The sequence below is a fragment of the Silene latifolia genome, chromosome 3, assembly GCF_048544455.1.
Source record: "Silene latifolia isolate original U9 population chromosome 3, ASM4854445v1, whole genome shotgun sequence".
NCBI lineage: Eukaryota > Viridiplantae > Streptophyta > Magnoliopsida > Caryophyllales > Caryophyllaceae > Silene > Silene latifolia.
Window position 1 is genome coordinate 63306735 of NC_133528.1, and position 18096 is coordinate 63324830.

Here is an 18096-nt window from a genome sequence, read left to right on the forward strand (position 1 = left end):
ATAAGAAAAAGAACCTCTCCTTTTCTTTTCTTTTGGCCGAAAAAATGGCTTGGGTAGGTTGCCCAATATTTTTTCATTTTTGCTCTTCACAAGAGACTAGGCATGCAAGCCTACAACCTAGGGTTATCATTGTGTCTCCATTTAAAAATAAACAACACAATATAAACAATACACTCCCACCCTTATTTTCGGTTTTAAGCATAAAATGGAGAATCCATTTTATTTTGTCATTTGTCAAATTTGTCACATGTAACATGTTACATGATATGTCACAATGTAATGTATTTTTAACATATTAAAAATCAACATACTCATAAAATATGTCATTTACAAAATCGACTAGTAATTCGTAATTACTCGTACCAAAAATGTTTCCAAATTATAAATTACAACATTCTGTATTTATAATAATTTATTCATTCCGTTTCAATTGTTTCTGTAAACAATAATTTCATCTAAGTAACAAAACAATTCGATTACTTAGACCGTGTCTCAATTAATCATATTTACAATAAGATACCTAAATTATACTCACAAAATCATCCGTCAATTTTAAGCAATTTAATTAACTCGTATCAGTATACGATTAATTAAATAATCAATTAATAGTATTTCCCTATAGGTATGGCCTAAGGGGATCAACTGATCACCACCATCGTACGACAGTAATGTCAAACTCTAGTCAGCCAATCATTACCGATATGTGTGGACCAGTTGACTGTAAAATATTACATCCCACATGTATTCTAAAATGAGATTTAATAATAATATTTAAATCATGTGATCGCACTATATATTGTTGAGGACACATTTCCCAACAAAATGTTATCCTTCAATTTTTTCCCATTACTGAATTAAAATGGGGTAATAGGAGTGTAAAAGGAAGATGAATAGTGAGGATTAAGGGGTGAAAATACAAGAGATAAAAAAAAAGTTGAAGATGAAGAAAAAGATCAGTAATGAAGATGACTGTTGTACAACAAGGAAAGAAGTCAGTCAGGTTTAAAAGAGAGAAATAAGAGGGAAGAATAGGCAACCTAAAAAAAACAGGTCATTAAATTAAGTAAGTATGTTATAGGAAGGGTAGGGGATAGGAGGGGTTAAATTGGATTAAAGTGTAGGTTGGAGTGTTATTAGAAGGACCTTTATAGGATGGATTATTCCTATTAATTAATCCTAATTAAAATATAAATGATAGTGTGTGGGCCACCCGCAGTGCCAGGCCGATCCGTGGACGTGCGGCAGTTTGAAAGCCACGCTCGATGGCGTAAAAATGCTTTTGACCAGATCGCTTTAGATCGGTCGGTTTCGTCTCGGCGAGGATTTCGAAACGATGTTAGAGATGTTCGGAGTCGCCACCAAGCAATTGTGGGATGCTTGGAAACCGTTGGAATCCAGTTTATACCTAGGTTAACCAAGGCAAAAAGCGTTGTTTGACATAGGTACTAAAGATAAGGAGTCGTCCCTCTTTAGCATCCTATCTCTAGAACAACTCTCATTCGCCCTGGATAAGGTCGTCCACTATCCAAAGTTTCTGAGTAAGAGGTGGAGGTATGTATTGGGAAGCCTTTAATCGGACACCCAATCCCGCCCGCGGTAGCGGCCTCTTCTGATCGATCTTGGTTGGTTGAATGCAAAAGTTGATAAAACAGATAAATGCATGAATGCACATCCACAAGTTTAAACCTAACATGTGAGCTTTCTATGTCGGTTGTTTATCCAAATATAAAGTAATTGATGTCAAGTTGGATTTTGTGTTGATTTGCATGCAAGACGGAAATTAAACATCTATTTACCGAGTTAGGTTTATGGTGCATAACGTGATCCATTTCTCTTAGAAAGGCGTTTTGCAAATACAAAGTGAAATGCAGACTTGTCAATATGATCCGTCATGTATTCGGGTTAACTGAACTCGGGATCGTCCTAGACGAGGGCTGGAAAGGAAGCAGAACCTGCATCAGGCAGCCTATTGAGGCGCGAGCCTTGGAGCAAAGCATAGGGCCCTGTCCAGGTTTGAAAACTGGAAATCAGTTGGCCTGTTTAGGCGCGAGGCTGCGGACGACCCAAAGGGGTGTCTCCTGGTTGTTGAAAAGGTTTGTGAAATGGTGTGTAAAAGGGTATTTGAACCCGTCGTTGTTGAAAAGGTCGTTTAGACCGCTTTTGTGCCAATATGAAGAACGGGACTTGAATAATCATCATTGTATTGACGATATTCCATGCCGGGTTCGGTTTTGCAAGCTTGACATGAATAGTTTTGAAAAATGTTTATTATGAACTAATTGTATTAAGTTCATTGTTTTGTAATTAGTCAATGTTTGTCATCGTACTCGAGTTTAAACCGACATGGTATGTAGAACCAAGGATGATTATACATGTATGACTAATATGGTTGTTTTTGAAATGTAAACAAATGAATAAAAGGTTTTAAAATACCTTTTAAAATGTAATTAACCAAACATTATCACCGAAACACGGATTAAACCGTCATAGTATAGAGAACCAAGAGTGAACATAGTTTATGGTTAAAAAGGTTTATCGTAAAAATGATTTGAAACGGTAAAAACCGGTTGTAAAATGAAATGAAAATGGAAAGAATAAACTCAAACACGTTTGAGTTCTGACCAGAGGAGTGCCCATTGAGGCGCGAGCTACCTATTTGTGACTAGGGGTTTTTGTTTCAGGTCAAAACTCGGTTTTGGCTCATTCGATCCGTATTTTGGACCATATTATGCATCTTTTAGCATGTTAAGGTCATAAAAACAGATAACATGACATGAAAGAAGAGGATTAATTACACCCTCATACTTTCATGCTAGCTTGAAGACGAGAAATCAACGGAAGTGTAAAAACTTGTTAGGTCGGAAAACTCGGTTGAAAACCATTTTAGCAATGTAACAGTGTTTGTTTTGTTTAGTGATTGTATAGTTGATCGAAGAGGTCGGTCAAGTGATTTAATGCACGATGGTGGTACCAAACAATGTGTATGGCTTGTATTTCCGATCGGTAGGTCGAAAATACGTGTCGGTTTGTGACTTAGGAAGTCGAGTCTAGAATTTTAAGGGGGAAATGAGGGGTCAAACACTCGCGTACCTTTAAATGGTGGCATTTGAGGATTATTTATAGAGGATTTAGTGGTTGTGTGCGTTTTGAGCAACGTGGCCGCATGGGCTACTCGAATAGGCGCGAGCCATTTCGCGGGTCTTCGAGCTGTCTTGTCACTATCACGCACTTGAAATCATGATTTGTTCTATCCTAGGTTTTGGATGTCATGATTGTAGTACTTGATCATTCAAGTATACCGGGTATACTTAACATGGAAGTTTTGTGATGTTTGTTCTTTGTGTTTGACTCGGTTTGACTCGTTGTTCGAGTCGGGATTTGAATTTTTAGTCAGTTTTAGGTCCGGTGTCGGTTTTGACTCTAGTTATTGTCATCGCGACCCCATCGTCATGCATAAAACACTCTAGGTGCTTTTGAAAAGTTTTGATAATGGTTTGTTTTCGAAATCGTTTTGAGTTTTCCGGCGTGTAGTTATACAAAACTGTCGATTAAACGTAGCGATTCCTAAGCATGTTATAGTCCGATAATCATAGGGTGTTTGTTGGGGAATCAACAGATACTGGGTATCTACAGATAGTAAATTAGTTTAATAAATTAGTTGATAAGAAAGAGAAAGTAAATGATTAGAAAAATTGGTAATTGAAATTATGAGAGACAAATCATTAATTGCATGTTGCGTGAGTGTTTTTTTGCTTTAATCTCAACCATTCATCTTGTAAGATCAAATGGTATAGATGTTGACTTAGTGACTCAACCAAATTTGCGGACTCATTAGAACTCTTATATATATATATATATATATATATATATATATATATATATATATATATATATATATATATATATATATAGAGAGAGAGAGAGAGAGAGAGAGAGAGAGAGAGAGAGAGAGATTGAATCATGTGAGGCACCCTTCTTAGGGTGAGGCGGTTGGACACCTTCTAAACCGTCAGATCTAATAACTATAGACGCACCGATGATCTTGCCACGTGTCCCTATTTAATCATACAATCAAAGCAAATGCCAGCCAACAACTTCATTTACGACATTTTACTCTCTCTCTCTACTCTCTCTCTCCTCGTCTCTGTCTTTCACGCATTTACTCAACTCTCAACACTCAACAACTACCGTTTTTCGATTAACTTCGTTCATCATAAATCGAATCACACGCAGTTCATCATCGATATTTTGATCGCGATCGTCATCATCATCATCATCTCTGTTCGGTCGTCCTTTTTCGGATCTAGGTATGTGATATTCTCGTTCGTATCACTATTTTTCTTCATTTTCGATCAATTATTGTAGATCTACTATTTTCAGAAGCTTTTCAATCTACTATTTTTTTCGATAATGTATTACTAAATCATTTTCATTATAATGCAGGTTTTAATCATCCTCGAAGAATTATCCGATCAGTACGAACGCAACAAAATCAATTTCGGAGCATTTTCGATCTACTATTTGTATGTCCTGTTCGCTCTCTTCAATACTTACTTCGTCAATTTTTGTTTATTAGGTTTTTCTCATTGTTCATTGCTTAATATGTTTCGTTTTTGTTAATATTGTGCTTTGTTGTTGTTGTTGTTGTGGTGCTCTGTTGATTCTGCAATGGCGACATAGTTCTTTGTTTGTGTATCATGAAACTTGGAGGCGATATTGTGAATATTGGTCTGATGTGTTGTTAAACCTGAGTTAATTTTGTGAATTTTGGAGTCGTTTTTGTGAATCTGGTGGAATATTTTGTGAATCTGGTGGAATATTTTGTGAATCATTCTCATTATAATGCAGGAAGTTAAACCTGTGTTTGTTGTATCATGAAACTTGGAGGTGATATTGTGAATATTGGACTGATGTGTCGTTGTTAAACCCGAGTTAATTTTGTGAATCTTGGAGTCGTTTTTGTGAATCTGGTGGAATATTTTGTGAATCTGGTGGAATATTTTGCGAATCATTCTCATTATAATGCGGGAAGTCAAACCGCCTCATGATTGTCATCTTTTTATGATGAGTTTATGTGAATGCTTGCGAAGCATAGACCTTATCTTGCGAAACCTATAGACCACTTTGTCCATAGTTGGTCATTTGTAAAACTTCATCTGAATGCTTTACCTTGTTTTGATATGGCTTTTAATCCTACTTATCTGGAATGTACTTATACGAAACATGACATTTTGTGTATGTGTATGAAATGTATTACTTATTATGTTTTAGTTATTTTCATTTATTTTTGTCTGAACTGTTTTAGTTATTTATATGCCTAGGTCAATTGCTCCTGTCTGCGTATACGTTGCCAACTATGGACACTTGGTGTACGGGTCGGGTAGTCGATATCTTTGAAGAGGCAAGTTTGAGCTCATTACATGGATATGCTACCTTGGACAGACTTGCTTACTTGTAGGGACTATTCTTGGTCATTTGAAATATAATTTAGTAGCTACATTCCCTATCACGCAAGGGTACACTTTTAAGTCTTACAAATGTGTTCTTAAGGTATTACTATGCTCAAACTCTGCCTCATCTGTACAATTCCTTGGGTTGTATTAAAACGGAATTTTAGGTTACCTTTCTTTCCATGTACTAGTAGAAAGAATATGTATCATAGATGAAGATGATAACGATGAAGATCGATCCCTACAAACAAGCCTTTCTCACGACCTATATTTTTACGCCATATCCGACATTTGTGTTGCTCATTTAGCCCGGCCTTCTAGTTGTGACTGTTTCCTGGCTAAATGAGCAACACCAAATTGTGGGATATGGCAGAACATATATGCCATGAGAAAGACTTGTTTTGGAGGGATCGATTATCTTCATCGTCCTCATCTTCATCTTCATCTTTGATATATTTGCTTTCTTGTACATCTAAAGAAAGCTTGCCTACAATGCCCTTATAATACAACACAAGGAATTGTACAGAAGCAGGCTGAATATGAGGACAGTAATACCTTATGAACACAGTTGTAGGACTTAAAGTTGTACCCTTGCGTGATAGGGATGTAGCTACTAAATTATATTTCAAATGAACCTATTATGTTTAGTTGTCGGTCGGTGTACTTAGGTCTATCACCGTTAGTATTTAATCTTACTTTTGTATACTTGCTAAGGCACTCTTGTATAAATATGTAATCAGTAGTTTTCTATTTCGGATGTTGTATCAACATAATGTATGAATACTATGTTCTATTAATCAAGTTTATTTTCCTTTTATTTTGTCAATCCTCGAGCATCTATCTTTCATAATAACTTCGAATACAACTTTCATAATAATTTAGCTGGCATGCACTTGATGAGATTCATTGTCTCTCGATCTTTGTAATGTTGATTCATAATTACGTGAATCGTATACTTGATTTTGTGAATCTTGGAGTAGTTGTTGTGAAACCTAGATCTGCCATTGTGAAACTTATTCATTTAGTTACTAACCTACTATGCGTTCCTATTATTATTTTTAGTGAATTATGGAGTCTTGGTGCAAAGGGTGTGTCGTTAATGCTTTTGAAGAAGACAAATCGTCATTTCGTGCGACTTATGTCATCAAAAACAAAACGCAATCGGTTTGTCTTTTAAGGAAGCCGATTTGGCGAAGTTAAATTATCTTCCCCTCGCTATCACTCACAACATTCTGTTTTCAATATTCAAGGAGTTATGCATAATATATTTTCTAAACTTGATGCCTTTGAAGACAAGGCAAATATGGCTATTGTGTGTCGGAATTGGTCTCAGTTATTTCTTATTCATCCCAATGCTCCCGGTGTAACCGCTGCATATTGGCTTTCTCTTGAAATCAACCATGTGGAGGGTATTCTAATTATTCATAGGGGTGCTAACCTAATATTCCAAACGTGCAAACGTTCTTTGACTGATAATATGTCGGCTAAATTCATCCTTCATTTTCACCAATATAACCATCCAAGTGCCATGAACCTTCTGAATGCTATTGATCGCGCTACAATTTATGAGAACTTACGTTCTTTACCTCCGAGTGATGTCTCTTGAACGAGAGCCACTTTCGCAATTGCTATTCTTTGTCAACTTATTACGCAATTGTATAGATGCATGTTCTATTGATTTACCTTCTATTATGGACCTATAGCCTACATTTGTATCCCTTTTCCTAAAATACTATCTTTGTAATTTTCGGCATTGAACTTGCTATCTTGTTTGTCGTGTTCTATTGTCGATAGTTTATAAATATAATGTATGACTACTATGTTTTATTAATGAAGTTTGCTTTGTGTTCTTTGTTTTTTGTGAATCCTTGCGTTCCCTATTGTTTCATAATAACTTCAAATGACAATTTCAATAATAACTTCATGCCCCGTTGACATTTCCGGCCCCCTACTGTTAACCCCGTCCCCCAAAAAGGGTTCACCCGTCCCCTCCTAGGGTGTCTTTTGGTCTTGGCGTTGGTCGAATGACTATGTACAAGGGAAAGGGTTTAGGGTTGGATTAGGCGGATCCGCTATCCGCCTAACCCAACCCTAAACCCTTTCCCGTCCCGTTTTAGGACACCCGGCCCCCTACTGTTAACCCCGTCCCCCAAAAAGGGTTCACCCGTCCCCTCCTAGGGTGTCTTTTGGTCTTGTCGTTGGTCGAATGACTATGTACAAGGGAAAGGGTTTAGGGTTGGATTAGGCGGATCCGTAGCGGATCCGCCTAATCCAACCCTAAACCCTTTCCCGTCCCGTTTTAGGACACCCGGCCCCTACTGTTAACCCCGTCCCCCAAAAAAGGGTTCACCCGTCCCCTCCTAGGGTGTCTTTTGGTCTTGGCGTTGGTCGAATGACTATGTACAAGGGAAAGGGTTTAGGGTTGGATTAGGCGGATCCGCGGTAGCGGATCCGCCTAACCCAACCCTAAACCCTTTCCCGTCCCGTTTTAGGACACCGGCCCCCTCTTCGTTAACCCCGTCCCCCAAAAAGGGTTCACCCGTCCCCTCCTAGGGTGTCTTTTGGTCTTGTCGTTGGTCGAATGACTATGTACAAGGGAAAGGGTTTAGGGTTGGATTAGGCGGTTCCGCGGTAGCGGATCCGCCTAATCCAACCCTAAACCCTTTCCCGTCCCATTTTAGGACACAGGGCCCCTACCGTTAACCCCGTCCCCCAAAAAAGGGTTCACCCGTCCCCTCCTAGGGTGTCTTTTGGTCTTGGCGTTGGTCGAATGACTATGTACAAGGGAAAGGGTTTAGGGTTGGATTAGGCGGATCCGCGGTAGCGGATCCGCCTAACCCAACCCTAAACCCTTTCCCGTCCCGTTTTAGGACACCCGGCCCCCTGCTGTTAACCCCGTCCCCCAAAAAGGGTTCACCCGTCCCCTCCTAGGGTGTCTTTTGGTCTTGTCGTTGGTCGAATGACTATGTACAAGGGAAAGGGTTTAGGGTTGGATTAGGCGGTTCCGCGGTAGCGGATCCGCCTAATCCAACCCTAAACCCTTTCCCGTCCCGTTTTAGGACACCGGGCCCCTACCGTTAACCCCGTCCCCCAAAAAAGGGTTCACCCGTCCCTCCTAGGGTGTCTTTTGGTCTTGGCGTTGGTCGAATGACTATGTACAAGGGAAAGGGTTTAGGGTTGGATTAGGCGGATCCGCGGTAGCGGATCCGCCTAATCCAACCCTAAACCCTTTCCCGTCCCGTTTTAGGACACCGGCCCCTCTTTGTTAACCCCGTCCCCCAAAAAGGGTTCACCCGTCCCCTCCTAGGGTGTCTTTTGGTCTTGGCGTTGGATCAAGAACAGTTTCAGACTATAAATCATATAGCTTATTTTTGAATCCTATAGCTTATTTTGTGAGGCGGGGGTTTATTTTGTGCATCTCAGTCTTATCCCGGATTCGGACTATATAAATTTTATGCCTTATTTTGTGAATCATAGAGGTTAATTTGTGGCGGGAAGTTATTTTGTGAATCTCGGGTCTTATCCTCACATTTAGACTATATAAATCTTATGTCTTATTGAAAAGAATCCTTGAGGTTATTTCGTGAAACTGGAGAGTTATTTTTGAATCTCGGGTCCTATCCCCCCCAAAATAGACTATATAAATATTAGTTCTTATTTTTGTGTATCCTTTCAGCTTATTTTGTGACGCTAAAGATGATTATTGTGAAACAGGCTACAAGATGAAGCGACCATCACAGGCGGTTGTTGAGCAAGCTGCCGCTCCTCCACCAGCAAAAAAACAGAGGGTGCGTACGGAGGGACGCCTACGGTGAGGACTCGAATGTCGCCAAAAGGGTTGTACAACTTTTTCGAAAGATACGAAAAATCCACCGAGTGATCAACAGATTCAAGCTATAAAAGACATGGGCTTTGGCGGTCTGTTAATGATTGAAACAGACAAGGTTCCCGGGGACCTTGCTTATTGGCTAGTGTCAAATTACAACCCAGGAAAGGGATGGTTATTTGACAAAAAACTCCCTGTATTAGAGGAGGACATCCATCTTTGCATGAGCATTCCAATGGGTTCAAGACCTGTTGAGGAAGCGTCACATGTGGATAAGTGTCCTGCTTATTTAGCTACGTTGGAAAACTTCCGAAAGCAATATCCACACAAATATATCGATGATCACCACGTCTTGAACAAATTATCCATGCAGAAAGATGGTGGAGATGACTTTAAACGAAATTTCATCGTTTACATATTCTCATCTCTGTTGGGTGGTGTGCAAGGGAATCGCGCAAGTTTGAGGATTTTAAAAAGTTTAGGTGATACTTCACTGATTCCGGAATTCAATTGGTGCAATTTCATCAAACGAAGTTGGTGACCAAGTTGAGTCTTGGCAAAAGGAGGAGTGGAGAGATGTCAAACGCTTGAAAGGAGATAATTTTTTTGGTGGACCCATTATGGTGCTCGTGTACATTTACTTGGACCGTTTCGTCTACAAATCAAGATTGGTCGTAAGAAAGTTTCCAACTTGTTGTAATTGGACGAAAGAAAAAATTGCAAAAAGAATTAAACAGGAGTTGAAGGCAAAAAAAGGTTTCGGTCAAGGTTCTGTGGAGCCTCCCCTTGTCATGAGCTACCACACACTCGCACCCGCACCTCAGCCACCGGTCACAAAGCTTGAGCATGTTCAGTCCAAATCAACCATCCAATACCACGAAGAAGGCAAACCGGATATAGGGTCCGATATTCCACATTGCGGTGACAAGGACACGATGGCCTTAGTGACGAGTAAGTGTGAGATTGTTCACAAACTTCTTTGAAGCCGCAAAGGTAGCGGCATGACTTTCGCTAGCTACTGAGATCTCTTGCTATTCAAGCTACGATCAAGCTACCTTCCTCCTCGGTCGGTCTCTACTATGGTGGCAGCTGTTAATGGTATTGCGGACGGGTATATTTCATCCCAACAGGATGAGTTTGATGAGAATGTTGGGGATGAAGAAAATGCCGATGGGAATAAGGAGGAAAATATAGAGATGGGTAATAATGAGGATGCTAATAAGGATGAGGACGGTGAACTGAATTTGGACAACGTGGTCAATAATATCGTTGGAAACACGTTATCCATTTCAGCGAATGTTGTGGAGAATGATCACGTTGTTAATGACGATGTGGATAGGATGGGTGGATGGTCCGACGCTGATTTACGTGCGGCATTGGAAATTATGGATGACACTTTTGTACCGATTCGTGCACCAGATCCCAAAGTGACAAGCAAACCCATTCGGAAACGTCGTAAACCAAGATTGCCAATCCCATCAGATTGCCCACGGTGGAGGTCGCTGCAGACGACGACGATCATTTTTTGTCTTCGAAGAAGACAGATCTATTGATCCTCGGTCCCAGCCAACACCAACACCGGTTGTCGAACTAGCCGAAACCCCAATTGTTATTGATTTATTTACGATACTCCAATGATTCTAGTCGTCCGTCCACCATCTCCGAAACTGTGTGTGGAAGAATCGAGCAATTGCCGAAAAACCATTGGTCACTCACTGTACATTCGTCGTCGTCATGGAAACCGTTTGTCGGGTGATGAAACCACCGGTCCCGTGCGAAAGCGAGAAGAAGAGGGACCAGGTGAGGAAAGCATACAAGGTGAGGAAAGAATAGATCAGTGTCAGAGGGAAGAGGATGAGGGATCCAGATTTCCTACATTATCGGTACCATCAGTTTCTGATCATGTTGATGTCACTAATGTTGATGTCAATAATGTTGATGTCAATACTCCTGCTATTGTGCGTCCTAGAAGAGAGATAATTCAGTCTTTGCCTATCGATCTCCGTATCTCCAAAGAAACATCGGTGTTATTTCTTTGCTTTTAATAGGGAGGAGAAAATCTTTGTTGGATTTCGGGCTTTGCTCAACAAAAGTAGAACAAAGGTATTTGACTATGACCTTGTTTTGTAAATCTCAGGTCTCATTTTGTGAATCAGACAATTTATAAATCGTAGGGCTTATATTGTGAATCCAATAGACTGTTTTGTGAATCTGACGGCTTGTTTTGCGAATCTGATTGTTTTGATTGTTGAGTGCAGTGATATTCTTTTTCAAAGTAACACTCAGAGATTGACAAGGAGCATGTTGAGGACTATACCTGAAGGTGATCGAGTATGTTCGAAAAGTTGTAAATATTTGGTGTGAGATCCTAAACAAGTAATGAGAAGTTGAAATCACCGGATTCTCTGTTCGTTTATTTGTTCCATACTCCAATGACGGTGTTAGTTCCCCCTGGGTTGTCTGGAAAATATTGATGTTTCTTGATTCAATTAGTAAGTTTTGGTTTGGTGTTATTATGTTTTGTGAAACCCATTTTCATCTTTATGTTCTTCTTTTCATTTCATCTTGTCTTGTTTTCAGATTTGCACTCCAATCATGTCTACATCATGCCCACCGTTCTTCTTTTGTTTCGACCTTCGATGGAATAAATTGACAGTCATACACCCTATGAATGGAGTAGATGTTAACTATTCTGATTATGTGCAACCTACGGTGCGTCTTTTCCTCCATTTCTGGTTATGCAAAGCTGTGAATTCACGATCAAAGTGTTTGACAAGCATGTAACACATCCACATAATTAAGTGCTAATTTAGGTTGTGTCGTGCGTAAGAAAGACAGGCTCATTAATTGGGTTTCACCAAGATTCGCAGCAGATGGCGACATGATGCCGAGTTGTTTATCCCTCCTTCAATTTTGAAGTCCGGTGAAATGGATACCGGCGTCTATTTGTTTCACCTGTTGGAGCATTACAAAGGGAACAAAACTTCTTGTCCTTTAATTATAACTTCGTAAGATACCTTTACTTAACCTTGTGAACCCGAGAGTTAGATTTGTCGGACACGGAGTTAATTTCCGAAACACTGGGGCCGGTTCGTGAACTTTGGAATAATTATAAGGACTTTTTGTTTTGCATTTATAGGTAAGTCAACTGAAACGCTATGCATTGAAGTTATGCCTTTGAATTATGACCTCCGGTGACAACATGTTGAAAGCTACTGTCGAACGAAGTGCAGAAGAGTGGAATTGTGTGCCTATGTATGACCCATTCCCTTATTAATCATGTTTTGTGAATCTTAGATGTTATTATTGGTTTTATCTGTTGTTCTTAATTTCTGAATCGTGGGTCTTATTATGTGAATCAAAGATCTTGATTTGTGAATCACAGATCTTAAGCTGTCTTATTAATATTTGTCAGAGGCTACCGGCGTCTACCTTATTCTGAAGACGACCTTGTGAAGTTTATTTGGCACCGCAAAGGAAGAGATGTCACACAGTAAGTATTTTTCCCCTTTACTTTTATTTTTTTGTGCTTTTCCCTTGCCCCTTTACTTTAATTTTTATTTTTATTTTGGATAATTCTAGTAATGTTTCTTAATGTGCCTTACTACAGCGAGGCTATGGTGTGTACTGAGTGGATGGAAGTCACACGAGCGGCTTTATCTACGCTTAGACCGCGTCAGTGGGTTATGGATCAAGTAAGTAGACTACTATCAGCGTTCATTTCATTGTATTATCTGTAATCTTTTGTTTCATTCCTAATATTGTTTTTTAGGTGATTGATATGTTTGGGATTAAGACGACACTTCATCGACCAGATCTTCTGTACTTGCCATCGACTGTCATCGTGGTTAGCTTTGAACTTGTTTTAATATTCAAGTATCTTGATTATCCCAAATTGATATGGTTTGTAAAATCACCTTTTGTGGTATGTAGAACTGTACAAAGAAGAAAAACCCTTGTATTTGGAATCAATACATCAGTGGGACATACAAACCGGTGAATGGTGCCACAATCCGAAAGGTCTGGTCCCTCCACAATATTTTTTTTTTTTTTTTATATTTTTTTTTTTTTTGTGGCGGACATGTAGGGCTGTAAATTGGAGACTAATCTTTATTATATCAGGTTTTTATACCGCTGATCAAAGACAAACATTGGTGGGCTTGTATATGCGATATGGAGAGTAAAACGAATTACATCCTCAACTCAAGCAACAGCGTACAGTCTTATGATGTACATAATACAACCATAGACACGGTATTAATTATTTGCCTAATCTAACCCTTGACAGTTTGTGAATCAGAGTATATAAAACATTTTTAGTGTACAATCGGTATTAACTCGAAACATTTTCGTGTGGCCAAATTATCTCCTATTTTGGCAAGTAGTTCCCCGTCATATTATCCCATGCGGTTTCTGCACTCTCACAGGGTTATAACTCTCAAAGTTCCTCAACAATCAAATAAGTAAGTTATTCCCTAATGTGTCCGCTTTACGGAAATTAAATATTGTTTACTAAACAGTTGAACACTATACTACATTCAGTTTTGATTGTGGAGCTCACGTGTTGAGGTATTTGAGTATGTTGGATTGTGAGCTCGGTGATTGCGAGAATCCGGACAATTATCGGGTAAGAAACAAGTTGAACAAGATACGTACATGAAATCTGTATTTGAAACCGTGTTGTTCATTAATTTCATCTATAATTTCTTACAATTGCGAGAGAATGCCGATTTTCGAAAGTCCGTAATGATGCAACTACTTTCATGGGATGCAAATACTAAAACGGTACGATCCTGGTTCTTTAATAACTTTTGCATATCAAATCCCCATTCATTCATAGTATCCGCGATATTTTAAATAGTAGCGAGCCATGCTTGTCCGTGTATATATTTTGAAATATTTTATGTGTTTTATGATATAGGAGTATAAGTAGCAAGATGTGCTTGTCTATGGTGGTGATATGATGTGAAGCAGGGAGATCGTTCTTGGTGTATGCAATCAAGTCGACAAAATGAGACCCGAGATTCACAAAAGAATGTTATTAGTGAATATGGTATAAGCAGGGAGATTTAACTTGTGGTGGATACAATCAAGTATTATGTTAGTATAGTATTAGATGGTATATGCAGGATCTATCAAGTATTCTAGTGAATATGTTATTAGTCATTTAGTTGGGTGCTAATCTGCTTATTTAGTAGATCTCCTTTTGTAATAGTTGATTTTAATCAATGGAATTGATTAGTCGCTTGAATTTGTGAAATTTGACGTGGATGATTTATAAAGCGTCTGATTCGCAAAATTAGACTCGAGATTCACAAAAGAATGTCTGAGATTCAAAAAAAAAAGACGATATTCACAAAAAGATGGATTCACAAAACAAGTCGACAAAATGAGACCTGAGATTTACAAAAGAATGTCTGAGATTCAAAAAAAAAGACGATATTCACAAAAGATGGATTCACAAAACAAGTCGATTCACAATATTAGACCTCGGATTTATATATTGTCATTCACACGGTAAGATTCATGAAATAATATTTAAATTGTGTCATTCACAAAATAAGACCGTTTAGCCAGTTGTCCGTTCCTTTCTAATAAGATTACGAATCTTCCTAATAATCGCGAAAATTAGACCCAGGATTCACAAATTAATACCAACAAATAAGATTTCCAGGTCTTTTGTACATATTAAGATTTAAGATTCATAAAACAACCTCTTACATTCACAAAAGAACCTCTCAGATTCACAAAAATAAGATAACCAAATAAGATGTCCATATTTTTGGAAACCAATAAATAATATGTTGCCAAACTAAAAGACTGCTCCTTTCAAAATTGTCAGTGTCTTCTTCAATCATCATATCTATTTCTCAAGGCTTAAGAAGACTCTTTCCTTCATTCTTCATCCTCATCCCCTTCCTCTTCTACTTCTTCGTCCGCTAGCTCTCCCTACGTAAAAGACACAATTTGGAATTAGAAAGATGTTTACAAACATTAGATGTACAATAATAAAAGTGAGGATCATGCAAAATTGGGTGACACGACGTGAATCACATTCATATAAGCCAACTGTTGTCATTTATGTTACAAAGTGAGGAATTATATCAGGTTACTACATACAATCGTCTCATTTCGTGATTCACAAATAAAGATATGTGATTCACATAACAAGACCAGAATTCACAAATTAAGACTGGGATTCACAAAGCAACCTCGGGATTCTCAAATTAAGATAAAAGATAAATAAAATACTTGATTAATATCGATGTAGTTGCGTAGATGAATACAAACCCGATTCTTTGGAGGAAGGTCTGCAAAATCATATGGACAATTCCTTTTGTCGTGGTTGCCCTTGCGCTTACAGTTAGCACACAACCTTTTTGCTTTTTCCGCCTTCTTGATTGCCTTATTTTTCTTGCTCACCAACCGTTTACCACAGCCTTTGTTCCTAGACACATTAGGCGGTAAGATGTTGGTTTCTTCCGGAACCTTGCGGCCAGAGAGAAGCTCAATCTGTTGTTGTTTTGTCAACGGTTGAGTGTTTCCCTCTAGTTTTGTCCTGAATTCCTTGATTAACTTGGCAAACTCTCTCACATCCGACTCTTCTTTCCTTTTGAGCATACCAACAGTTAACTGAATCTCAGACCACACCACAGACATTCCAATCTGTTTTGTGTTGGTATTGTTGTATTTCTCTAACAGATTCCCATTCCAATCATAAACGTCACTTTTGAGTGCATTCTTGCTCCACCTTTGCAAAATATATTTATCAGGTATGTCCTTAAACTTTCCCGAACAAACCCAAATGATGTGACTGCATAAAATACCTCTCCTTTCAAACAGTTTACATGTGCACCTTACATCATTCGTGCTTCTACTGCACTCAACTGCAAATTTTAGTCCTTTCTTTGCATCCTCAACTAACGACACTTCAAAGTTCGTCACAGGATCTGGCGGAGTGTATCCAACCAAACTGCAGGTATTTATTGAAAGCTTCACCTGGTTTTGGAACTCATAGAACATCGCATGGGTATAGCTTCTCACTGCTTGTGTCTCCCATTTTGACCCATACAGTGTTTCAGGGATTGAATTCGCATTCTCCTCTTCACGGAGCTTCAGCAGGTGCATTTGGTGGTCAGTGGCGCTTTCATAGCGCACCAAGAACTCAGTTAATGTCCCGTATTTGTTTTCAAACCGCTCAAAGAAACTATTAGCACTCTCTGACCTTTGTGTAGTTCGTAGTAAACCGCCCATTGGCACATTTTTCGAAATAAGCGGGTATCCATGTGTGTGTCTATCGAACTTCCCATTCAACCACGTATTGTCTTCCAAGGAGAAATCGTTCATGACTTTAAGCCACTTCTCTTCAAATTCCCCGGGCTCCAGGTCATCGTCCCATACAACACCGTTCAGACAGGTTAAAAAGTCGGTATCTCTACAAATTTTACTCCCAACCTTGTCGGTTATTTTCTTCATGATGTGCCACATGCAAAATCGATGTTTCGCTGTTTTGAACTTAGCTGCAATGAACAAAATCAAATTATCGACCGTCACCATCATTTTATAATAACTAAATTCACGCAGTTTCACATAACAAAGTCATACGATGCACTATTATGTAAATCTCAAGTCTTATCCTCAGATTCGGACTATACATCATATAGCTTATTTTGTGAATCCTATAGCTTATTTTATAAATCTGGGGGGTTATTTTGTGAATCTCATGTCTTAACCTCGGATTCAGACTATATAAATTTTGTGCCTTATTCGCGATATAAGTACGTGAAACATATTTTTACCCCAGTTTCACAAATTCATGATCTAGTTTCGCATAATAAGCACTACGATTCACATAAACAAAAAACCAAACAAATTATTACAACCATCATATTTTCCAGTGCCAACTAGAATCAACAAAACAAATGTAGGATTCACAATTTAATATGAAGTTTCACAAGTTAATAGGTACGATTTGCAAATTTCAGAAACATACCGAATCGCTTTAATTATTCCGGGTCTTCGTCGGTGATTATGTAGTTGGGCTCTTTCCCACCCATAGCGCTTTAAACCGGTCAAATACCCACATGAATGACTCATCGTTTTCATGTTCTATAAGCGCACATGCAAATGTGATTGACCTTTTATGATGGTCAATGCCCGTGAAAGGCGTGAACGTCATGTTGTACTTGTTTGTACCATAAGTTGGGTCGTATGAAACTCCATCCCCAAACAGAGCATACGCTCTTTGCATGTCACAATTCGTCCAGAAAATCCTTGTCAATGCATTCTTGGAATCTTTTTCATAAACAAAGTGGAGCCCTTTTGTTTCAGCTAGGGTGTCTAAGCGTGATTTGAACATTTCCCCATCATGACTGTTCATTAGACACTTCATTTCCCTCTGAAAATTTTTGAATTGCTTGACTGTTGCCCCGACATTTTGAAAACCACCCAATTGTTGAGTGCATAGTTGGTGTGTTAAGCTAGGACCAACATTTGCTTTTGAATTGTCGACAATCATTTGCATATGAAATTCATTGATATTTTCAGCAAGTTTCTCAAATTCCTTATTTTTCACAACATCAAGCGGGTGATTGTGACCCTCAATAAACACGTCAACCATGTACTTGTTCTCATGGAACTTGAACTTTATCATTCTTTGGACAGCCCCACCTTCTAATCTTTGTTATTCTTGTGGTTGACCCTTTGTTGGAACTCTCTGCCTCTCCTCCACCTTTTTTCACCCTACGTTTAGCAGTTGGTTTGTTCGGTTTGCTCTTTGTACTACCTATTTCTGTTATTTCTGATGCAACGGATTCATCC

At 38.8% G+C, this 18096-nt stretch overlaps 3 protein-coding genes and 1 long non-coding RNA gene across 4 annotated transcripts; 2 read left to right on the top strand and 2 right to left on the bottom strand.

The window, feature by feature from the left end:
• The first annotated feature begins 4247 nt into the window (after positions 1–4247).
• LOC141646117 (uncharacterized) lies at positions 4248–5404 on the top strand. The gene is made up of 3 exons (XR_012545353.1): positions 4248–4307; positions 4444–4523; positions 5322–5404. It is a non-coding gene; the product is annotated as an uncharacterized LOC141646117 (long non-coding RNA).
• Positions 5405–12460: 7056 nt separating this feature from the next.
• LOC141649152 (uncharacterized) lies at positions 12461–13554 on the top strand. The gene is made up of 6 exons (XM_074457849.1): positions 12461–12531; positions 12692–12769; positions 12887–12971; positions 13049–13123; positions 13210–13296; positions 13399–13554. The coding sequence occupies exons 1-6, from the start codon at positions 12461–12463 to the stop codon at positions 13552–13554; spliced, it is 552 nt and encodes a 183-aa protein (XP_074313950.1).
• Positions 13555–15171: 1617 nt separating this feature from the next.
• On the bottom strand, positions 15172–16833 carry LOC141649153 (protein FAR-RED IMPAIRED RESPONSE 1-like). The gene is made up of 2 exons (XM_074457850.1): positions 15529–16833; positions 15172–15225 (listed from the first exon to the last, which is right to left on the bottom strand). The coding sequence occupies exons 1-2, from the start codon at positions 16831–16833 to the stop codon at positions 15172–15174; spliced, it is 1359 nt and encodes a 452-aa protein (XP_074313951.1).
• A 472-nt stretch (positions 16834–17305) lies between these two features.
• LOC141649154 (protein FAR1-RELATED SEQUENCE 5-like) lies at positions 17306–17794 on the bottom strand. Its single transcript, XM_074457851.1, has one exon. The coding sequence runs from the start codon at positions 17792–17794 to the stop codon at positions 17306–17308; it is 489 nt and encodes a 162-aa protein (XP_074313952.1).
• Positions 17795–18096: the final 302 nt, after the last annotated feature.